Here is a 25,741-nt window from a genome sequence, read left to right on the forward strand (position 1 = left end):
TAACAAGATGTTGAATCTGTTATAAACATTAACAGCTGCACACAAGAAGGAAAGAACACACAATTGTTTTACCAAGCCATGACAATGTAAACATGACAAATAATTACCTTTTTAGCAATTACAGCCATTTTCAACAGCCAATTTGCAGAAATACGCAGCACAAAACACATAAAAAACACAGCAATTTCTAATATTTAATCCCTCTTATTGAGCGGCCAATACACGTATGATCCTTCTGTTCCACTGTATATGACCCATGGTCATAGATGTCAAGTCATGAAATGACATGAATGAAGCAGTGTGCTCTTATCATGTCCACATCCGCTGGCGCCACATGTCCAGCTGGCCCCGCTTGTCCAGCCAGCATCACGCCAAAGGACACTGCATCATGTGGACATGGGTGGCGTCACATTCAGTATCGCCAGCTGAGTGTAAACCTGATCAGACAGTTCTTTTCACATGGCACAGCCTGCCGATGTGCATGCTGATGCAGTCACTCTTGCCGATGCAAAGGGGATATGTGTTTTAGGTATTTTTACTTGAGGACAGCATGCCCATGCACGTGCCTCATGGTGGAATGTTGTCAGATCAAATCCTTCAATGGAACACATACAGATAACCAAAAACTTAACTTCGATAACAGATAATCAGATAACTGAAAAGATATCATTGATAAAGATAAAATGATAAAACACCCAAAAAATGTGTTGGAAGTTACAGATAACCGATAACTGATAAATTCCAGTATTGTCTCTGGTACATTTGCAACTACTAATAAACTGAATTTGAGTTTTAACACCACGATCGCTTCTGGAAACATCAAAAGGGACAACAGACCCAAACAATGAGCCCACACTTCTGTCTTTGAACATCTTGCCCCCTGCTGGAAGCTCTTGTTTACTACATGGCTTCCAGCACAGACGCAAGCTGAGAGCAGCCACAAAGCCCAGCTCCCTACCCAACCACAATGCTCCGGTCAGGGGGAGGTCTTGGAAAATAGAGCCGTGCTGACTTATGGGTTTTGATTTATAAATAACATTAATACTGATAGAACAACTCCATTAATGTCAATTCTGTCATTTGTACAAAGTTAATATATAACATATATGTTTTAATGTTGAATAATGCACTAATTCTGAGGTTTTGTAACAAACACAGACAGATTGCAAAGGATTCTGGGTAAAATGAGCCTCTGCTAAACACTGATTGGTTCAGTCATTCATTATGTAAACCAACACGTTAATGTGATGTGTGTCGTGTGTTGATGTTTACAGATAAATGTGCTTTCGTAAAATATTCAATTTTTTATTTGTAAAAACAGGCATTTTTACTGAGCCCTGGAAGTGTCATCGCAAAATGTTTTGCATGTGGAGAGAATGTGCGCTCATTTTATTATATTGTGCGCACATTTTATGATGTTGTGCGCACAATTTATTATATTGTAAAACGTGCACTCAATATTGTCTTGACACATAAATGTTGGCTATTCGCCCTATTGACGTTTCAAATCCACAAAACCTCAGAGAGGTTGTCACTCTGCGAGATCTCAGTAACGCTGAGAACTGCATTGAGGCGCTCTGATCACGCTGCACTTTAACCGCTGCACACAGACAACACCATTAACATCGCAACATAAAACTATTTTATATTGTGCCGAAAACTCTCGTGAATATATTCTCTGGGTTTATAGACGTTGTTATTGTGTTTATTTTATGTAAACATGCGAGAATCACAGGCTGTCTCTCCATTATTTTCAATGGGAGCTGCTGTGAGCTACAATCGCTTCCTGATCAGGTCGTTCTGGGGGAAGTGAAATTTGCTCTTTAACGTCTTGATTATTGTTCTTTACAACACTGTTTGTCCTCTTTGTTCAAGACTGATATATATAATATGTCTGAAATTCAGTTTGCATTTATTAAATTCCATGCAGATTAAACATAACAAACATGGATTATTTGTTATAATTGTTTTAGCAAGTTTTCAGGGTATCATGCCTGTAGTCTCTTATTAACATGACGAAAAGCATAAAAAATACATTTTTGTAGTATAATATTAATTTACAACTGTCATCGTGTTGATTCTCTATATTGTTTGACTGCAGCGACTCTGGCACGCAAGGGATTATGGTATACATCAATAGGGCGAATTAACACTACTGGCCAGTAGATGGCAGTAGAGACCTTGTAAACTTGCCAAAACAAAATTCCAGATAATCCGTGTCTGCTACATTTAAGATGTGTGGAATTTAATAAACGCAGACACAATAACAACATCTATAAACTCAGAGAATATATTCACGAGAGTTTTAGGCACTAGAGTTTAATGCTGTTGTCCATAGAGCCTGATCAGAGTGTTTCAAATGCATTTCTCATGTCGTGAACTTACTGAGATTACCCTATCCTACCCATAATGCACTGCTGGGCACAGCATATATCCACACTAAAACCTTATAAATTAGCGCATTGCTTTAAAACTAAAACATATAGCTGATATTTTCACTTTATAAAACTTCAGACATGACATTAATTTAAATAACTTGTCCGACATTAGTTTGGTTAAAAGTTGAACCATAACTTAAAAATGTATGCCTCTGGATGACTTGGGTGATATTGCCCGTGTATCAGTATTGGGTTAAAAGAAATGAGGGTTTTTTTTGGGGGGGACCAGTTCTCCTTTGCCTGCAGAAGATAGAGCGGTTTCTTAAAGCAGCTTTTCTCTGTTTTGCAGAGGGTAGAACTACACATCAGCTACGAAACATTTAACAGGTAGGTGCTCAACTGGTTTTAAGTTTTATAAATATTTGTAGCTGTTCAGCTTTATTTACCACGTTATCGGTCTCAAAATTATCAGACAAAAATTTATCGCAAGATAATTAGTCCGATAATGGTTTTTAAAGATAATCCGAAAAGATTAAAAAAATAATCCGATAATGAAAACATTATCTTTGATAATTATTAGTTATCGGATTATTGGAACTGTGCCCACCACTGGCAAATCCACAGATCCCAACATCGGTGGCTGGTGCGGACACGCCCACCTTACCAAACAAACTCAGCTCAAAAAAAAAAGTCTCACTCTCTGTTCCTTTTTGTGATTATTTATTTTATGTATTTGTTATGTAATTATGTATGTAGTTATTGTTGTATGTATTTATTTAATTGTACTCTTCTCTGTGTTTTTAATTTAACACATTGTGTGCACTGAGCTGCTGTCAGCTGGAACTGAAGAGAGCATGAGAGGCCGAGTGTTGTTAATGTTGTTGATGGCACGACCTATGTCTTCCAGCAGAGTTGCAAATACACAGCGGTCAGCTGTTCGACTTGGACATTACAGCCGTCCAGATGCACACTGCACTGGACAGCGATCGCACTCTGGCCACCTCAGCCGCACCTGACAATGTTGGATCATGTTGTTGGGAGGGGACACACTCCTCACAGCATCTGTGTTGTGGGGGGCACATTTTCATGACACGTGTTGCGGGGGGGGGGGGGGGGGGGCTTGCATGACGTGTGTTACTTAGTAATGGCACACTTGTGGGGCACTTACGGCCCTTTTCCACTACACAGAACTGGCACTACTCCGCTCGACTTGGCTCTACTCGGTTTGGTTCCAGGTGCGTCTTTTTCCACTACAAGTAAAACCTCCTCAACATGGGTGGGGTCAGCAGAGCAAACACAACACGCAGTATGCTTGAAAAGTACACAAGACTTTGGAAATTCATACAATATGAAGAGGAAGACGAGAAGATACAAGCTGCTGAAGAGATGAACCATGCTAGTAAGCTAATGGTTAGCTTCCTTAATAGCTCTTAAATAAGTAATAACTGCAGGCTGTCGCTATTAAGTATTAAAATTGTGGCTGTCAATATAAAGCGTTAATTTAGATTAATTAATTACAGCACCTATCATGCCTTCAGTCACACTTTGCTCCATTTTGTTTTGATGTCAGTGACTTGGTCTGTAAATTAAGACTAGTTTCTGAGAACAATAAACGTGTTAGATGTCAATACTTTTTATACCAAAGTAACTTGCTTTGGTAACTTATTGTTAAATCTGTAATGTGGAAGTTTGTGCATTTACTGACATTCATGCACAAAATGTTGGTTCAGTTTTAATCAGTGAATTAACGTCGTCACTGAACTCAAACAGGCTTAAAACACATTAAAAACATTTGATTTATGTTTTTCATCCAGATTTTAATATTCAATGGATAGATTTAAATATGAAATCTAACAAGATAATTATTAAAAGAGTCATACTGTGCAGAATCAGCCTCCATGTTTTATAGACATTCTATATAATATAGCCTTTTATTGTCATTGTACACAGTATACATACAATAAAATTTGTCTGCACTTAACCCATCCAAATTACAGTTATACAGTTGTCCCGATTTAAGATCAGTTTACATCACAGCTTGTTTAACACCTCCTTGATGTGTAACAGAAATAACCCAGATCCTTTATTTTACCAGATTAAATGCCCCAAACACACACAGATCTTTTTTTTTAATATACCTGAAATTAAGTGATTCATTTAGATTAACTAATCACAAACCCTGTAATCAATTACATTAATTTTTTAATAACCCGACAGCCGTGGGGGGGGGGGGGGGTCACCCTATATACGAGGTCTGTCCAAAAAGTATCAGACCTTTTTATTTTTTTCAAAAACCTTATGGATTTGAATCACGTATGCTTGCATGAGCCAACCTTGAACCTTCGTGTGCATGCGTGAGTTTTTTCACGCCTGTCGGTTGCGTCATTCGCCTGTGAGTAGACTTTGAGTGAGCACTGGTCCTCCCCCCCTTGTTGGATTTTCATTGCGAGCAAAATGTCTGAACGATTGGAGCAGCGCTGAATCAAATTTTTCCAGAAACTGTGAGAGACAGCCAGGTGGAAACCATTTGGAAGATTCAAACGGCTTTCGGTGGCTTTTCAGTCGAGTGAGTATCCGAGGAATTGTGTAAGAGCTGGACATGTCACAACATGTCCTGTGAGACTTCCAACTTCCGCACGTCTTTCATTACAAAATCTCCTGTAACAGTGGAATGTGCCGAAAAAGTGCTGATGTCCACCTCTTCTGCAATTTCTCTGGTAGTCAGACGACGTCCCGGATCAACACAGCGTTCACTTTGGAAATGATCTGGTTGTTTCAGCCTGTCAATGGCCGCTCGGAGCGTGGCACACCCTCCGCCATTGTGCGCTGTCTTTAAACCGGTTGTAACACTCCTTAATCTGTGTGATGCCCATAGGATTGTCACCGAAAGCCATCTGAATCTTCCGAATGGTTTCCACCTGGCTGTCTCTCACAGTTTCTGGAAAAATTTGATGCAGCAAAGCTCCAAATCGTTCCACCACGCAATGAAAATCCAACGAGAGGGGAGGACCAGTGCTCACACAAAGCCTGCTCACAGGCGAATGATGCAACCGACGGGCGTGAAAAAAATCACGCATGCGCATGAAGGTTCAAGGTTGGCTCATGCAAGCACACATGATTCAAATCCATATGGTTTTTGAAAAAAATAAAAAGGTCTGATACTTTTTGGACAGACCTCGTATTTATCGTATTTGGGAAATACATTTTGGAGCTAAAAGCTCCGTGATGTGAGACATGTATTCTTACCAGTGATGACACATTGCTGTGTGGTGCTGGACGCTGCTACAGATGTTGAAGCTGGTGGCCAAACCCTCCTCACTTATGGAACTGGATTCTTCAACAAAAACAACACAAAATGGCACTAAATTAGTCAGATGTACACATTTGTTGCCATGCTGACTTTAGTTTTTTTTCTGTCAGAAGTTAATATTTTAAAGCAGAGCACGGAGTTAGCTAGCTCACTAATTAGCAATCAGCTCGCTCACTGTGTCTGCATATGAGACAACGATGTTACTTTAACACAAGTTTAGACTCAAAATCTTTGTTAAAGTGTGCTTACCACCAATGGGATAAGTAACGTTAAACAGTGCTTTCAAGCAGAATACAGACAAAGTCACAAAAATACTTAGCATACTTACCAGCCGTCGCTTCCAACAAAGCCGTGGCCGAGTCATGGTCATCCTGCCTCCTGTTGCTCGCCGGTCGGTGTCCTTAAACGGTGTTCCTGCATTCGAATCGCTTCCAGCCCTTATGGTCCGACCTACTCAGGCCGTTGTGGTCCTGTAATCACTTTTAAGTTTTTTCAGCTGTTCTCTGTGTTGCTGTAATGTCCGGTACCCGTGAGTGGCCAAAGACTGCGAGATTTTCTTATTTCGGATCACTTCATCCACCTCTCTGTATTCTCTCCTCCACAACCAAACACAGAAACATCCGTAACTCATCCACGGACCATGGTGTAGTTTTGTGCAAGTAAAAATTCTCACTGTGAAATGAAAGAAAAGGATGATCACTGTAACACCATTGCGAGTATTTAAAAATGGCGGGTTTGACTCTTGTGTCAGACGGCACGCTCATGACTCATCCAGTGACGACATTCTCTGACCAATCAGTGGCCAGCAGCCTGTTGACATCACATTTTAATATCGGCTCGGCTCACTTGGAACCGCTCCTGAGCAGGTACCAAAAAAAGCACCAGTACCAGGTACTAACCCTAATGGAAAAGCAAAAAAAAAAAAAAAAAAAAAAAATGAGTAGAGTCTAGCCGAGTAGTGCTACTTTTGTGTAGTGGAAAAGGGCCTTTAGAACATGTGGAGCCATTTGCACAGCCGGGTTGAAAGTGGTCATCTGCTCTCTGCTCCTATACTCACAGCACGAATAGCCCTGCCTTTTCTAAGTGCTCCACGAGTGGTGTTCAATGTTCGTGGGTGACACCTGGACTCCAGCTGACTCCAGCCTAGAGTGAGTCGATGGTTCATTCATCTGGCATTCGATGACATTCGGCCGCTGGTGTGAAGGCTGCCTTGATCATATCATTCAACCATGGTTTGACATGGATGATGATTTCGTGCAGCTGCTCGGCCACAGCACGATATCGCCGACCTGCATACGACATGCCGTTCAAATGCTGCAAGCACGATCACATGGCAGTGTGACCTCAACATGCCCGTTGTTCAAATGGGTTTCCGGCACAAGCGGCACGTGAATATAGAGTGCATGTGCTGTGCCTGAATGAATGTGCCAACTGCTGTACGAGGCATTCGAGTGCAGCTCCAATTTCCCAAAGTGTCATTTGACTCCTCCTTCGTGCGCCATTCTGCCTCAATTGTGTTATGTGTGAAGGGGCCCTAAGTTTTGGCAGAATTGAACCCAAAAATGCAGACACTGGCCAGAGAGGTGTAGGAAAAAAGTCAATGATTTATTTACCATATGCTGATGAGTCCAAAGGTAAAGAGCAGTTCAAACAGACAAGAACACAGGATGAGCGTCAGCAGCAACACCAGGGCAAGCAGACAGGAACAACATAGGAAAACTAATGTGACAGGAATGCAGTGAACCAGAAAAACCCAGCAACTGAACACACACTGTGAAAAACTTAAGTAGTGACACAAAGACGAGCAGACGAGCGACAGGTGGTGTGATTGGGAATATGAGGGAGAACTGGTGACAGAGACACACCTACAAGCACACACACAGAGACAGAGTGAAACAAACCACAAAGAGCACTGGGGGTGAGTTGAACCTAATGGCCCAGTCACACGGCACACGACGATTCCTGAACGAAGGGAAAAAGTAAAAAACATTACAATTCGTTGAGAAAAGGTGGACGAAAGAGCTTTTATCACCGAACAGTCTGCGAAGCAAGAGCGCAAAAGGGACGAAAGCGGAAGTTAACAAAACCGAAGCTCACGATCTCAATGAAATGCGCCTGGAGCCACAGCTGGAGCACTTGGCGCTGGAACGGAGCTCATAGCACCTGAGTCCTGGAGAAACTGCAAACAGAATCTGTGGAGTTGTCGATGGACCACCTGCTCTGGTTCCTTGTCCAGAACAAAAGAGGGATCATCTCCATCATCATCAGACTATCTGTCGACACGATGCATGCTCCGTCGTGCTCCAGTAAAAAAAAAAAAGTGTTCCGTCGTCACTGCTGTATCACAGTATTATGTTCTAAGACATATATATGGATTTATAACAGAAAACTGACAAAAGGGAGAATAAATTTAAATATAAGTGTAAAGATGATTGAATATATCAGAGCAGTAAATTAATCAGTGCGTGTGAACACGCCCATTGACTTGTGCGGTTATTTCCACAAGCTGATCACTGAGCCACAACGTGAATTCTTCCTTCCAGAACAGCTCTTTATATCATCATTTTGATTCATCTGCCTGTTGCCACATGTACAGAAGGACTGGATTGTCATTCCTACACTCATATTGTTATATTTAATAAAAAATAATAAGCGCACGAAGGAGCTCCTGCTGCCGCTGATGCTGCATTCAAGTACCGTCGGAAATTACACAACTTTTTCGTTGTTTCAAATTCAACAGTTGCTTGTGGCAAAATAATTAATTATATCCACACAAAAGATTAATTCTGGCCTATGTAATGTGCCTGAGCCCATTGAAGCTGCGCCCCCCCACACAGATAAAAAAAATCCAAGCAAGCAGGCTGAGTTTGCCCTGTAATTTCCGATGGTACATGAACGCAGCAGCAGCCTCAGCGCTCACAAACCGGCTTCTGCACTGTGTGAAAATGTTCAGCTGCTCCAACAAAGTCAAATTAAACAATAACGTTACAAAAACTACACAAACGATTAAAAAACGTCAAGAACGACAGCAAAACGAAACACAGACAAACTGAGGTTTTTGTTGCCCTTTGTTCAAATTTTTCAACAGTTTAAAAATCCTGACGAAGTTCCAGCTGCAGGAACGAAGCTGCGCGAAGGTTAAACGATGTCAATGACAGTCAACGAAAGTTCAGATTTCTTGTTTCGTCACGGCTTCATCACCCTTTAAGTGCTGTGTGACTGGGCCATAAAACACACACATAAAAAAATCTAACTAAAGGGGAACTAAGTAACTAAGTACAAAACCAAGTAAGAAAGGCAGAAAACTGAAGTGGAACTCAACTCAAGAACAGGAAACAGGAAAACACCACAACTAACAGTTGCCCCAAGGCGCTTCATATTGCACTTTCAGTGCAACATTTACATATTTAACCCCCCCTGCCCAGGCCAACCAACATCTTCGAATCATGCGCATAGTTTTGCAAAAGCATTTTTAATTAGGCAGTTCTGACACGTTTCAACAAAGTTGGAGTCCTTAAAGGTCCATGTTACTGTCTGATCATGGTCCTGTTAAGACTCATCCAAGACAAACTCGTGCAGGATATCCACTTCAAATTTGGTGAGATTTAAACAAACTCGGTTTCTCTCATGGACAAGAACATGTCACTGACACACGCCCATGCACATCACATCAAATCAAATCAATTTTATTTATATAGCGCCAAATCACAACAAACAGTTGCCCCAAGGTGCTTTATATTGTAAAGCAAAAGCCATACAATAATTACAGAAAACCCCCAACGGTCAAAACGACCCCCTGTGAGCAAGCACTTGGCAACAGTGGGAAGGAAAAACTCCCTTTTAACAGGAAGAAACCTCCAGCAAAACCAGGCTCAGGGAGGGGCAGTCTTCTGCTAGGACTGGTTGGGGCTGAGCGGAGAGAATCAGGAAAAAGACATGCTGTGGAAGAGAGCAGAGATCAATCACTAATGATTAAATGCAGAGTGGTGCATACAGAGCAAAAAGAGAAAGAAACACTCAGTGCATCATGGGAACCCCCCAGCAGTCTAAGTCTACAGCAGCATAACTAAGGGATGGTTCAGGGTCACCTGATCCAGCCCTAACTATAAGCTTTAGCAAAAAGGAAAGTTTTAAGCCTAATCTTAAAAGTAGAGAGAGTGTCTGTCTCCCTGATCCGAATTGGGCGCTAACATCAGATGTGCTTGTAAAGGACAGTTTCTGCATGTTTTCTTGTACTTTCTGCTGTGGATTCAGCAAGTTATCCCCTCAAAGTACGTCCAAAGTGTAGCTTGAATAAAGTTCTTGTTGATTTTAAATCGTAAGGAATCGTATTAAGGACAAAACTTGCTAATATTATTGATAAGAGCATGAAGACTGTCAGCAACTGTGGCAGATATTCACAGTCAATAATGAATAATTATTCATAAAATGTGTATAAAAATACAATAAAAGCACACATTGTTCATCATTTAAAAAAGCATCATACACTCAACAAAAATATAAACGCAACACTTTTGGTTTTGCTCCCATTTTGTATGAGATGAACTCAAAGATCTAAAACTTTTTCCACATACACAATATCACCATTTCCCTCAAATATTGTTCACAAACCAGTCTAAATCTGTGATAGTGAGCACTTCTCCTTTGCTGAGATAATCCATCCCACCTCACAGGTGTGCCATATCAAGATGCTGATTAGACACCATGATTAGTGCACAGGTGTGCCTTAGACTGCCCACAATAAAAGGCCACTCTGAAAGGTGCAGTTTTGTTTTATGGGGGGGGGGGATACCAGTCAGTATCTGGTGTGACCACCATTTGCCTCATGCAGTGCAACACATCTCCTTCGCATAGAGTTGATCAGGTTGTCAATTGTGGCCTGTGGAATGTTGGTCCACTCCTCTTCAATGGCTGTGCGAAATTGCTGGATATTGGCAGGAACTGGTACACGCTGTCGTATACGCCGGTCCAGAGCATCCCAAACATGCTCAATGGGTGACATGTCCGGTGAGTATGCCGGCCATGCAAGAACTGGGACATTTTCAGCTTCCAAGAATTGTGTACAGATCCTTGCAACATGGGGCCGTGCATTATCCTGCTGCAACATGAGGTGATGTTCTTGGATGTATGGCACAACAGTGGGCCTCAGGATCTCCTCACGGTATCTCTGTGCATTCAAAATGCCATCAATAAAATGCACCTGTGTTCTTCGTCCATAACAGATGCCTGCCCATACCATAACCCCACCGTCACCATGGGCCACTCGATCCACAACATTGACATAAGAAAACCGCTCACACACATGACGCCACACACGCTGTCTGCCATCTGCCCTGGACAGTGTGAACCGGGATTCATCCGTGAAGAGAACACCTCTCCAACATGCCAAACACCAGCGAATGTGAGCATTTGCCCACTCAAGTCGGTTACGACGGCGAACTGGAGTCAGGTCGAGACCCCGATGAGGACAACGAGCATGCAGATGAGCTTCCCTGAGACGGTTTCTGACAGTTTGTGCAGAAATTCTTTGGTTATGCAAACCGATTGTTTCAGCAGCTGTCCGAGTGGCTGGTCTCAGACGATCTTGGAGGTGAACATGCTGGATGTGGAGGTCCTGGGCTGGTGTGGTTACATGTGGTCTGCGGTTGTGAGGCTTGGATGTACTGCCAAATTCTCTGAAACGCCTTTGGAGATGGCTTATTGTAGAGAAATCAACATTCAATACACGAGCAACAGCTCTGGTTGACATTCCTGCTGTCAGCATGCCAATTGCACGCTCCCTCAAATCTTGCGACATCTGTGGCATTGTGCTGTGTGATAAAACTGCACCTTTCAGAGTGGCCTTTTATTGTGGGCAGTCTAAGGCACACCTGTGCACTAATCATGGTGTCTAATCAGCATCTTGATATGGCACATCTGTGAGGTGGGATGGATTATCTCAGCAAAGGAGAACTGCTCACTATCACAGATTTAGACTGGTTTGTGAACAATATTTGAGGGAAATGGTGATACTGTGTATGTGGAAAAAGTTTTAGATTTTTGAGTTCATCTCATACAAAATGGGAGCAAAACCAAAAGTGTTGAGTTTATATTTTTGTTGAGTATAGATAAATATGATTCAAACCATTGCAGCGCAGTGCCTTTAATACCTATGGCATGCTCTAATCTCTGTAATAAAATTTTATAGTCAACAGTATCAAAAGCTGCACTGAGGTCTAACAGGACGAGCACAGAGATGGGTCCACTGTCTGAGGCCATAAGAAGATCATTTGTAACCTTCACTAATGCTGTTTCTGTACTATGATGAATTCTAAAACCTGACTGAAACTCTTCAAATAGACCATTCCTCTGCAGATGATCAGTTAGCTGTTTTACAACTACCCTTTCAAGAATTTTTGAGAGAAAAGGAAGGTTGGAGATTGGCCTATAATTAGCTAAGATAGCTACGTCAAGTGATGGCTTTTTAAGTAATGGTTTAATTACTGCCACCTTAAAAGCCTGTGGTACATAGCCAACTAATAAAGATAGATTGATCATATTTAAGATCGAAGCATTAATTAATGGTAGGGCTTCCTTGAGCAGCCTGGTAGGAATGGGGTCTAATAGACATGTTGATGGTTTGGAGGAAGTAACTAATGAAAATAACTCAGACAGAACAATCGGAGAGAAAGAGTCTAATCAAATACCAGAATTACTGAAAGCAGCCAAAGATAACGATATGTCTTTGGGATGGTTATGAGTAATTTTTTCTCTAATAGTTAAACATTTATTAGCAAAGAAAGTCATGAAGTCATTACTAGTTAAAGTTAAAGGAATACTCGGCTTAATAGAGCTCTGACTCTTTGTCAGCCTGGCTACAGTGCCGAAAAGAAACCTGGGGTTGTTCTTATTTTCTTCAATTAGTGATGAGTAGTAAGATGTCCTAGCTTTACGGAGGGCTTTTTTATAGAGCAACAGACTCTTTTTCCAGGCTAAGTGAAGATCTTCTAAATTAGTGAGATGCCATTTCCTCTCCAACTTATGGGTTATCATGTACACATGTACATGGATGCACAGAGTACAGTTCTACATCCCACTTTTGGCCACATGATTGATGGGAGATAATTAAGCTGTTCCCACAAATGCAATTGAAGGATTCAGCTGCAAAAAAAAACAAAAAACAGTAGCTCTAAAACCACTTATTTTTTAATGATATTTAATATTTAACTGATGTTTTCCTTTTTGTCCCCATTTTTAAAAAGCGTTTTTCTCCATTTAAAAAAAAGGGACTAGCATCTGAACCCTTCAAGTAGAAAATACTTTTAAAGCATAAGATTGATTGTGACCCAGAACCAGTGTCTTGGCCAGGCTTCATGTCGACTCACATGTCTCTGAAGTGGTCTGGCTGCTTTCTGCTGTGTTGACCCCACAAAAACTGCATTTCACCACTGAGCAAAGCTGTTCTGCATTTCACTCAGAAATAAAAGAAAAATCATTTTGTTTGTCAAACAAAAACAGTCTTAAAGCCTCACAATCATGAGAATAAAGTGCTTTGCCTTGGCTTTTTTATCTTCACACTCATTTGCTCTCCTTTGAAGCATTTTATTCAAGTCATATTTGTATCACTCCAGAAACATCCGACATTGGTTCAGAAATTGTGCTGTACCAGAATGGGCCCTCTGGCCCTGAAATACATCTGTCACAGCAGGCATTTTCAGCAATGGCTGACCCACCCCTGGTTCCATGAACCAGGTCTTAGACAAGGAATTTGATTTTGGTCAGCAAAATAGCTGTGCCAAAATCTCAACATTTTGCTGAAATGGCGATGGAATGTGGTTTCTGTTTTGTTTTTTCTCCAACTTGTAAAATTTTACTTTTTTTTAAGGTTGGTGGGCTGGGTCCCTGCATTATTTTATTTTCTTTCTTTTTTTTACCCTTCTTTCTCTGCAATTCACCAGATGCATTGCAGCTTGAGGTTGAACATGCAAGCCTCACAGTCAGTTTATTATTAATATTATTATTATTATTATTTTATTCATGTTACAGTGTTTGTGAGGCATTGTGTGTTGCCCAAATAAGCAAAAATTAAAAAGCGAAACACTCTGTGTGAGTCTGAGCAAAACACAGAAGAAAGAGTGGACTTTTGATGAGAGGATCTTTCAGAAACTGTTTGTCAGTGCAGCTGGGGATGGAGCTGTGACTCACCCGGTGTGAGGGGAGTGCTGAGTCTTTCACATCGGGTCATGAGAGATGCAGCAGCCGGCCCCCGGGTCAAGTCACTCCCAACATAGAGCAGACCGTGTTTTTTTAATAATAGACAAACACAGCTTCGCTTTAAATGCGCAGTCAGTCTATTTCAGATGATCAGTGGAGACCCTCTTTCTCTTAAAAGGCTTACTCTGTGTGTCACGTTGGAAAGTGGTAGCTTTAGGCACTAATTTGATTAGTATTTACATGTTTTATGGGCATGCTCTAGTATTCTTCTGTTTTTTTTTCTGGGGACATTGCAGTGCCATACACAGGCCTGGAATATGTACTACAATGTTAAACGAAGCTTCGAGGAACAGAATTTGCCTCAAACACTTTTTGTAATTGAATTATTCAAGTTACTTGAGTAATTGTTTCAGCCCTAGATGGAACATCAAATGCAACTTCTTGGCCATATGGTGAGTTGCTCTGTGCGTGATCCAGCTCACAGTGTTGAGGACACCAGCAAGTGGGAAAGGCCAAGGGGATGTCCATGTTCACTTGTGATAATTAGGGAAGGACCAGTTGTCTGCCTGGCTGGTTACTACATATATACTACATATTTCCAGACCTCATCTGAACACTGGTATTTAATAATTATGATTTGCTGTGCCTATATATCCCATTCAGGAATGTGTGTCCAAACTTTTGCTGTATATGTATACGAGGTCTGTTAGAAAAGTATCAGACCTTTTTATTTTTTTCAAAAAGCATATGGATTTGAATCACGTGTGATTGCATCAGCCAAGCTTGAACCTTGGTGCGTATGTGTGAGTTTTTTCATGCCTGTCGGTTGCGTCATTCGCCTGTGAGCAGGCGTTGAGTGAGCACTGGTCCACCCCTCTCGTTGTTAAGGAAATGGCGGAATGATTTGGAGCTCAATTTTTTCCTGAAACTGTGAGAGACCTCCAGGTGGACACCATTCTGAAAATTAATATGGCTTTCAGGGACAATTTTATGGGGATTACACAGATTAAGGAGTGCTCCAGCCGGTTTAAAGACCGCCCACAGCATCTGGACCTCATGTATCAACGTTGCGTACGGCAATGTTTGAGCGTATATGTGGTGTACGCCAAAACGGCTGCGCTACTTGGCATTTATCAATGTGGTCGTTGGCGTACGCTGCGCTGAAAATATACACCAGGTCGAGAGGTGGCGTAAATTATACACCAAAATGAACCAGCGCTGGAATCCACATAAAAATGAAGATGATCAACATGATAAACGGTGCCATTATACAAATCAATGCATACATACATAATAATCAATACAAATCCCGCCTTTGTGGGATTGTTATGGAGCACGATCTGTGGCCACAGCGTTACTGCAAAGAAAGCGCTGCTCGCCTTTTTCTCCAGACTTCGAGCCTGGAGCCAGAGCAGCGCTGAGCTTAACTTCATGTGGTGTGATCGTTTTAGACTATGAAATTGATAATAACAACTGTAGTTTCGTCATTCCCTTAATTTGCCCGTGCTGCAACAAGGTTTTGTCGTCTCCATTCGGTTCACAATAAAATAAATACAGAAATACATTTAAAAAATAAAGAAATCTGACAGATTAGGCGTGTCTTATTAATTGAGCGAGCAAATATCCACGTCAAGAATTATTGACATGTGAAAAGAGAATACAGTGGTCCCTCGCTATAACGCTGTTCACCTGTCGTGGCCTCGGAGTCTCGCGGAGTATTTAGTCCAATTTTGCATGCCTTTTTTTTACTGTGTTCTGTGTTGATTACGGACCCCTGCAGCGGGTCCGTAATCAACTTTTCTGCAGCGCGGCTTTGCTTTGAACCTTGAACCAATCGAAGCAGTGGTTCGCAGATTGAAGCAATGCTTCGACCTATTGCTTTGTTTATTCTTTCTTTCTTTCGCTTAATTTTCCCCTGCTAAAACCCTAAAGAGCATACGTCTGTGAGTATTATTTACCTTTTCTATGTTAAACCGACCTGTTATGGTCTTCTGAAACAGTTGATAGATGTATTTTATAACTTAAAAACGGGAGCGATGCTAATGCGTTAGCATGTCTATGGCATTTTCAATGTTAAAAGTTAACATTAAGCAGTTGCAGGTGTCATCACGTTCGGGTGCATTTGTTTTCAAATTGTAATATTTCTTAAATTTATTTTTGTTTATATATTAATAATGTAATGATTATTATATACAATTTTAGACAAAGAGACAAAAAGAACCTGAATAGAAACACAACAGAAAATAGAAATGCAACTAACAATGAACATGCATAAATAAATAAATACATACATACATACAGAAATAAATAAGTGTTTTCTGTGAACACCTAGTGACTCTCACACCTCCATTTCATCCCTGTCTTATTTACGTTTAATGACAGTTTCTTTTGGTCAAACCATATTTTCAATGTGTTAATTTCTTCAGTGATTTCCTCCAGAACTATCTGCCAAACTAGAAAACTGCTGCATCCTAGTAAGAGCAGAATACTACTGGAATTAATTTGAATAAGGAAAGTTTTTTTTTCTCTCACTAAATGGATGCTGCACTCACTCCAGTTTATTGTCTGGAATAGTCCCAGATTGCATATCAGAGCTTCTAGAATTGAAACATTTTCATGCAGGTGGTGTTGGGGGGTAATTTTGGGTTTCAGCTATTTTTGTTTTTCACCACTTTCATCCCTAAATATGTCAATCGTGAGTTGCTTTTGTGAGGATTAAAGTTACTAACTGGGACTCCTGTCTTGTTGCGAGAAAGAAACGAGAATTGTCCTCCGTTCCGTTCACACAGATCCAAACGCTGCGCGGCTCTCTGACGAGTCAAGTTAGAATGATAGAATCCAGTCTGAATTAATAACTTCAAAGTGAAACACCGTTTTGTTTATTTTTATTTATGTCCAGAGATCAAGGATACAGTGACCAATTTCATATTTATTTACTTTAAGACTCAATGAAATACATAGAAAACCTGTAAAGCCTACTTTTAGTACAAAATTCATGAGGTATCGATAAGGGAATCGATAAGGAATTGGATCGATAAGCAGAATCGATAATGGCATCGATATCGATAAAATCTTATCAATACCCATCCCTAGTCATATATATAGTTGGTGTGTAGGTCGGGAAACTGAATTATGCCAACAAATGCTTGTGTACATTTTTTTCTAGAATTTAATCAAATTATTTGCTCTTGCACCACTTGACATAGACATTCTTTCATCCTTATATGGTCTGTTACTTTGCAGGGAATGAACCGTCACCATTGGGAACAGTGGAGAGCTATAACCCAGTGAAACAGCGTTGGGAGTACATGGCGTCCATGGCGACCGCACGCTGCTCTTCTGCACTCCTGCAAACACCCAGCATGCTCTTTGTCATCGGTGGAGTCGCCCAGGGCCCCAGTAATGCTGTGGAAGCGCTCTGCTTACAGGAAACAGTGTGACACATGCACACAGTCACCGTCATCAAAACAATCTGCAGTGATGTTAAATTCCTGGATGTGTATAAACCTCTGTGTCCGACTGACGGAATCCTGTTCGGCATTTAGATTTGAGCAAATCTTTTCTAAAGTTGTTAAATCTTTTCAAACAGGAGCTGCTGTTTTTGACAGAGCTGCACAAATACAAGATGAACAACTGTCAAACAAACTGTAACTTTACAAGAACAGAAAACCGACAGCTTTTCTTCTCTGGGGAATCAGTGCAAGACAAGAAAGAGCAAAAAAACAGACACTTTAAAAAAAGAGAGAGAAACAAAAACATGCCTTTGAACTTTTGAGCATTTTTCAGAATATAAAAGCAGGGTACCTTTCTGGTTATTAAAGGAACGTAGGGCCATATCTGTTTCTCTTCTGTGCAGCAGCACAGCTCTCTTCTGCTGCTGTGGCAGAACATGTGGACACTTTTCTACAACGCTTTTGTTAAATTCTGACATTTTCATTTAATTCATTTTCTCTTTTTAGCAGTGTTGTAAATGTGCAGAATTTAAAGTAGCCCTGCAAGCAGCTGCTCTCACAGCATTCACATCCTTCTGCACCACAAGCTACGCAAGCAGCTGTTAAGCCGGACATCCATCCAGTATCAGACACCAGTCAGGGTTCGGCTGATGTTGAACACAGTCACTGTTTTTTCCTTTGAATTACAGCAAAATCGACTGTGTTTCAGCTACACTATTGTCAGACATCTCCCAGCCACCGCTGCAGCATCAGCACAGAGCCGATCAATCACCGAGCTTAAACAGATAGACTATAGCACACAGGGAGATGATGCAAAGTTAATGATCGCTGCTGCACTGAAGCATCCGGACACATAAATCATCTGCTATTCCTCTTGATGTATATGACAGTTTTTTGTTTTTTTTTTCGTGTGTGTGTTTTGTTTTGTTTTCCTCAATCTGATGTCAGATTGATAAAATGGACTGAGGTGATGATACCAGGCAACATTTTGGAGCATTGTACAACATTGTGGCACCCTGCGTAAGCACTGTAGAACATGATAACAGTACTGATGGGCACAAATACAGTAATGGCTATGGTCATCTGACATTTGACCACAATAGCTTTGACGTTCATCCAAATGTTTGGCGTCTAGTTGACTTTACTACGGCAATTCTGGAATCCAGAGAAGTGTGTACCACATTTGGTTAAAAAAAAAAAAAAAGACAATCAAAGGAAAAATATACGAGGTCTGTTAGAAAACTATCCGACCTTTTTATTTTTTAAAAAACTATATGGATTTGAATCATGTGCGCTTGCATCAGCCAAGCTTGAACCTTCCTGCGCATGCGTGAGTTTTTTCACGCCTGTCGGTTGCATCATTCGCCTGTGGGCAGGCTTTGAGTGAGCACTGGTCCACGCCCCTCGCCGGATTTTCATTGTCAGGGAAATGGCTGAGCGATTGGAGCAGTGCTGAATCAAATTTTTCCAGAAACTGTGAGAGACAGCCAGGTGGAAACCATTCGGAAGATTCAGATGGCTTTCGGTGAGGATACTCTGTGCGTCACACAGATTAAGGAGCATTATAACCGGATTAAAGATGGCCCACAGCGGCGGAGGGCGCGCCGCGCTCTGAGCGGCCATCGACAGGCTGAAACGACCAGATCATTTCCAAAGTGAACGCTGTGTTGATCCGGGACGTCGTCTGACTACCAGAGAAATTGCAGAAGAGGTGGACATCAGCACTTTTGCGGCACATTCCACTGTTACAGGAGATTTTGTAATGAAAGACGTGCGGAGGAATTCGCATGTCGGGACGGAGCCGCAATGGCGCACAATAAAAAGCACGTCCATGTTGGAAGTTTCACAGGACAAGTTGTGACATGCCCAGCTGTTACACAGTTTCTCAGATACTCACTCGACTGAAAAGCCACCGAAAGCCGTCTGAATCTTCCAAGTGGTTTCCAACATGGACGTGCTTTTTGTTGTGTGCCATTGCGGCTCCGTCCCGATGCGCAAATTCCTCCACACGTCTTTCATTACAAAATCTCCTGTAACAGTGGAATGTGCCGCAAAAGTGCTGATGTCCACCTCTTCTGCAATTTCTCTGGTAGTCAGACGACGTCCCGGATCAACACAGCGTTCACTTTGGAAATGATCTGGTCGTTTCAGCCTGTCGATGGCCACTCGGAGTGCGGCACGCCCTCGTCGCTGTGGGCCATCTTTAATCCAGTTGTAATGCTCCTTAATCTGTGTGACACCCAGAGTATCCTCACCGAAAGCCGTCTGAATCTTCCGAATGGTTTCCACCTGGCTGTCTCTCACAGTTTCTGGAAAAATTTGATTCAGCACTGCTCCAATCACTCAGCCATTTCCCTGACAATGAAAATCCGGCGAGGGGCGTGGACCAGTGCTCACTCAAAGCCTGCCTACAGGCGAATGACGCAACCGACAGGCATGAAAAAACTCACGCATGCACACAACGGTTCAAGCTTGGCTGATGCAAGCGCCCATGATTCAAATCCATATATACTCAACAAAAATATAAACGCAACACTTTTGGTTTTGCTCCCATTTTGTATGAGATGAACTCAAACATCTAAAACTTTTTCCACATACACAATATCACCATTTCCCTCAAATATTGTTCACAAACCAGTCGAAATCTGTGATAGTGAGCACTTCTCCTTTGCTGAGATAATCCATCCCACCTCACAGGTGTGCCATATCAGGATGCTGATTAGACACCATGATTAGTGCACAGGTGTGCCTTAGACTGCCCACAATAAAAGGCCACTCTGAAAGGTGCAGTTTTGTTTTATTGGGGGGGGGATACCAGTCAGTATCTGGTGTGACCACCATTTGCCTCATGCAGTGCAACACATCTCCTTCGCATCATCCGTGAAGAGAACACCTCTCCAACGTGCCGAACGCCAGCGAATGTGAGCATTTGCCCACTCAAGTCGGTTACGACGCCGAACTGGAGTCAGGTCGAGACCCCGATGAGGACGACGAGCCTGCAGATGAGCTTCCCTGAGACGGTTTCTGACAGTTTGTGCAAAAATTCTTTAGTTATGCAAAGCGATTGTTCCAGCAGCTGTCGGAGTGGCTGGTCTCAGACGATCTTGGAGGTGAACATGCTGGATGTGGAGGTCCTGGGCTGGTGTGGTTACACGTGGTCTGCAGTTGTGAGGCTGGTTGGATGTACTGCCAAATTCTCTGAAACGACTTTGGAGACGGCTTATGGTAGAGAAATGAACATTCAATACACGAGCAACAGCTCTGGTTGACATTGCTGCTGTCAGTATCCCAATTGCATGCTCCCTCAAATCTTGCGACATCTCTGGCATTGTGCTGTGTGATAAAACTGCACCTTTCAGAGTGGCCTTTTATTGTGGGCAGTCTAAGGCACACCTGTGCACTAATCATGGTGTCTAATCAGCATCCTGATATGGCACACCTGTGAGGTGGGATGGATTATCTCAGCAAAGGAGAAGTGCTCAGTATCACAGATTTAGACTGGTCTGTGAACAATATTTGAGGGAAATGGTGATATTGTGTATGTGGAAAAAGTTTTAGATCTTTGAGTTCATCTCATACAAAATGGGAGCAAAACCAAAAGTGTTGCGTTTATATTTTTGTTGAGTGTAGTTTTTGAAAAAATAAAAAGGTCGGATACTTTTCTAACAGACCTCGTAAATTTTTTCCATTAGCATATCAAGTTTGGTACAAATCAGCAACAGTACCTGGGAGGAGTGGTCCAACAAATAGAGAGGCAGACAGACCTTGACTGTAATGATTGACCTTTGACAAATGTCCCCTTGCAGGGCAGTTCTACCAGTAGACACAGCTGTTTAGAGAAAAGGAGTTTATTACACAACTTGCTATAAAGTTCAGTGTTCAGTTTGGCCTTGGTCCCTGTCGTGGCAGTAGGATGAACAGAGCATCTCTCGAATCCCACCATGAAAGAGGCGGGAAGTGGAACCCTTCCTCTGTGGCTGGGACCAACTTGTGGTGATGGGGTGGTGGAGAGAGCTTTGGCAGACTGCAAACAGAAAGAGGTGAGTAAAACGATAAGCTTTTAACAGTGAACTCTGCACTGTATTATTGCACGATGTTAATGTGTGACAGCTATTTAGAATTTAGGATGCATGGCTGGATTCAATTAGCTGATTTAATCAGATGCTGATTTGTGAGTCTTGCTGGAATGAACACTATGCTGCAATTCAGAACGCATCCCTATATGTGTGCCAAATTCAATGTAAATCAAAGTTAAAAAAAAAAAATTTTTTGATCTAAATAACATTGACCCAGCAATTCTCCTTTTGCGAGTTTGATCTTGCATGGTAACTTTTCACAACATGACTCCTTATGTGTGCACGTTTTGTGGATATCGGAGTGAAATGTCTGAATTTTTACCTTTGATCCCACTGACCTTGACCAAAACAAACTCTTAAGGGCAATTTCAGAGTTGACTGCCATAAACATACCAGGTTTGGTGCACTGAGGAAAAGGACACATAAATATGTACATCGGTTACACATATGGAACACAATAATAAAATCATGTGCCTGCTAACAGACTTTTTTTATCGAAATCAGGCAACAGAACTGGGAATAGTATGGGAGCAAACAGGCAGATAACCAAAATTTTGACCTTTGACCCAATTACCATGACCATTGCCAAAACAAACCCCATTAAGGGAAATTCTGAAGTCAACCTACATGCGCACAATAGGTTTGATGGAAATTGGCCCAAGCACCTTGAACATTGGAACAAGCAAACACACAGAAACAAACAACTCAAAATTATAGAACAAAATAATCAAACTGTATCTCTCCCATGACCATTACTATGATAGTTGTTACAAAGATTATATTTTTATGGTCCACAGCGATGCTGCCTGTCTGCATAGGAGGAAGGTTGTCGAGATTCTCCGAATCCATTTTTTTGCTGTCATGTTGTGTTATCAGCAGGGGACAGAACTATTGTCTGTTTTTTAGGCTGTTTAGTGTGGTGTTTGATGTGCGAGTTAGTGAGAGAGGCTGTTCAAGGAATGATTTTTGACAGAGTCAGTGAACTGTGGTGGAGGAGGAGTCAACAAGCGTGTCACACTGCTGTTCGTTCCTTGATCTCCAGGGACTCTGCTTAGGTCTGTTCCTGCCATGTGAGAGGCTTTTTTAAAGTCACGATTTAGTCCCAGATGGACTTCACAATGACATTTCAAAGAATTATGGGCATTCTGAACATTTTTAATCATTATGCAGTTGTGTTCAAAATAATAGCAGTGTGTTTTAAAAAAGTGAGTAAAGCTTAAGGCCCTTATAATAGCTTTTATTTACAGGTAAATCCATTGGGAACACTGCGCATTCTATTCCAAATCAAAGCATGAAGAAAAATGTATTTTGTTAAAATTTGTTAATCAAATTTGTTGTTTCAGAAAGTGAAGACCAAGGAATGTTAGGCTGTTCAAAAAAACATTTACTGTATAAACTGAAAAACATGTTTGAAGATTTATCTTTCCTGTGAATCACTGAACTAATATTTAGTCGTGTAGCCACTGTTTTGGAGAACTGTGTCACATCTGTGTTGCATGGAGCCCACCAACTTCTGGCACCTGTGAACAGGTAATCCAGCCCAGGACGATTGGACGTCATTCCACATCACCTCTGCATTTCTTGGTTTTACATCAGAAACAGCATTTTTGATGTCACCCCACAAGTTTTTTTTTATTGAATTAAGGTACTGGGATTGGGCTGGTCACTCCATAATTTTCTTTGTCTTGAAACCAAGATGTTGCTCACTTGCTAGTGTCTTTGGGGTCCTTGCTTTGTTGAAACACCCATTTCAAAGGCATTTCCTCTTCAGCATAAGGCGACATGACCTCTTCAACTATTCTGATGTCTGATCCATGATCCCTGGTATGCAATAAATAGGCCCGACACCATAGTATGAGAAATATCCCTGTACCATGATGCTTGCTGTCCACAGAATTTATTGAATATTTATTATATTTTTGCATGGTATCTTTAAATACATTAATTAAGTAAAGCACACTGTTAAGTGTCATTTGGACTTTAAATTCATAATGTCATTGATGCATATTCCTGAACCATCCAGCAAGTGTCAGTATTCAGAAGGTGGCAGCACAGCATAAGATGTGTTCCTTTTCATGCTGACTCCAGAATAATTTGTTTGAAATACAGCTGAGCAGGTTTGAGGCCAAGTGTGAAGTGACTGGGATGAGAATCAGCACGTCCAAATCTGAGACCATGGTCCTCTGTCGAAAAATGGTGGATTATTCCCTCTGGGTCAGAGGAGAGTTACTGTCCGTAGTGGAGGAGTTTAAGCATCTCGGGGTCTTGTTCACAAGTGGGGGTAAATTGGAACAGGAGATCGATAGACAGATTTGGGTGGGGTCTGAAATTTTATGGATGTTGTATCGGTCCATTGTGGTAAAGGAGCTGAATCAGAAGGTGAGGGTCTCAATTTACCAGTTGCTTCATGCTCCTATGCTCACAGATGGTCATGAGCTTTGGGTAATGACTGAAAGAATAAGATCGCACATACAACCCGCAGGAATGAGATTCCTCCACCAGGTATCTGGGCTTACATTACACCAGTTATTTTGATGTTTGACTTGGAGTAGAGCTGCTATTTCTTCGCATTGAAAGGAACCAGTTGACATGGTTCGGGCATCTGGTAAGGACGCTCCCTGGACATCTCCCTAAGGAGGTCATCCAGGCACATCCAACTGGGAGGATTCCCCCGGGGGCAAACCCAGGACATGCTAGAGAGATTACATTTCCCAGCTGGCCTTGGGATCCCCCAGGAAGAATTGGAGAACTTGGCCAAGAACAGGGAAGTGTGGAGTGATGTGCTTTCTCCCCAGCCACCACAAGCTGGACCCGGATATGTCGTTAAATATAACACAATGTTAAAATACCCCCGGCCATATGAGCATCAATCAATCAATCAATCAATTTTTTTATATAGCGCCAAATCACAACAAACAGTTGCCCCAAGGCGCTTTATATTGTAAGGCAAGGCCATACAATAATTATGTAAAACCCCAACGGTCAAAACGACCCACTGTGAGCAAGCACTTGGCTACAGTGGGAAGGAAAAACTCCCTTTTAACAGGAAGAAACCTCCAGCAGAACCAGGCTCAGGGAGGGGCAGTCTTCTGCTGGGACTGGTTGGGGCTGAGGGAGAGAACCAGGAAAAATACATGCTGTGGAGGGGAGCAGAGATCGATCACTAATGATTAAATACAGAGTGGTGCATACAGAGCAAAAAGAGAAAGAAACAGTGCATCATGGGAACCCCCCAGCAGTCTACGTCTATAGCAGCATAACTAAGGGATGGTTCAGGGTCACCTGATCCAGCCCTAACTATAAGCTTTAGCAAAAAGGAAAGTTTTAAGCCTAATCTTAAAAGTAGAGAGGGTGTCTGTCTCCCTGATCTGAATTGGGAGCTGGTTCCACAGGAGAGGAGCCTGAAAGCTGAAGGCTCTGCCTCCCATTCTACTCTTACAAACCCTAGGAACTACAAGTAAGCCTGCAGTCTGAGAGCGAAGCGCTCTATTGGGGTGATATGGTACTACGAGGTCCCTAAGATAAGATGGGACCTGATTATTCAAAACCTTATAAGTAAGAAGAAGAATTTTAAATTCTATTCTAGAATTAACAGGAAGCCAATGAAGAGAGGCCAATATGGGTGAGATATGCTCTCTCCTTCTAGTCCCCGTCAGTACTCTAGCTGCAGCATTTTGAATTAACTGAAGGCTTTTTAGGGAACTTTTAGGACAACCTGATAATAATGAATTACAATAGTCCAGCCTAGAGGAAATAAATGCATGAATTAGTTTTTCAGCATCACTCTGAGACAAGACCTTTCTGATTTTAGAGATATTGCGTAAATGCAAAAAAGCAGTACTACATATTTGTTTAATATGCGCTTTGAATGACATATCCTGATCAAAAATGACTCCAAGATTTCTCACAGTATTACTAGAGGTCAGGGTAATGCCATCCAGAGTAAGGATCTGGTTAGACACCATGTTTCTAAGATTTGTGGGGCCAAGTACAATAACTTCAGTTTTATCTGAGTTTAAAAGCAGGAAATTAGAGGTCATCCATGTCTTTATGTCTGTAAGACAATCCTGCAGTTTAGCTAATTGGTGTGTGTCCTCTGGCTTCATGGATAGATAAAGCTGGGTATCATCTGCGTAACAATGAAAATTTAAGCAATACCGTCTAATAATACTGCCTAAGGGAAGCATGTATAAAGTGAATAAAATTGGTCCTAGCACAGAACCTTGTGGAACTCCATAATTAACTTTAGTCTGTGAAGAAGATTCCCCATTTACATGAACAAATTGTAATCTATTAGAAAAATATGATTCAAACCACTGCGGCGCAGTGCCT

The 25,741-nt window shown here is 41.7% G+C and overlaps 1 protein-coding gene across 1 annotated transcript in view; it reads left to right on the top strand.

Annotated features, from left to right (window-relative positions):
- LOC117512175 (kelch domain-containing protein 8B-like) overlaps positions 1-17,404 on the top strand; it is a 686,860-nt gene extending 669,456 nt beyond the window's left edge. Inside the window, exon 5 of the mRNA XM_034172165.1 lies at positions 17,125-17,404. Coding sequence (XP_034028056.1) covers positions 17,125-17,321 — 197 coding nt within the window. The 3' untranslated portion in view covers positions 17,322-17,404. The remainder of the gene's footprint in view (positions 1-17,124) is intronic.
- Positions 17,405-25,741: the final 8,337 nt, after the last annotated feature.

This window comes from Thalassophryne amazonica, chromosome 6, assembly GCF_902500255.1.
Source record: "Thalassophryne amazonica chromosome 6, fThaAma1.1, whole genome shotgun sequence".
NCBI classification, from domain to species: domain Eukaryota; kingdom Metazoa; phylum Chordata; class Actinopteri; order Batrachoidiformes; family Batrachoididae; genus Thalassophryne; species Thalassophryne amazonica.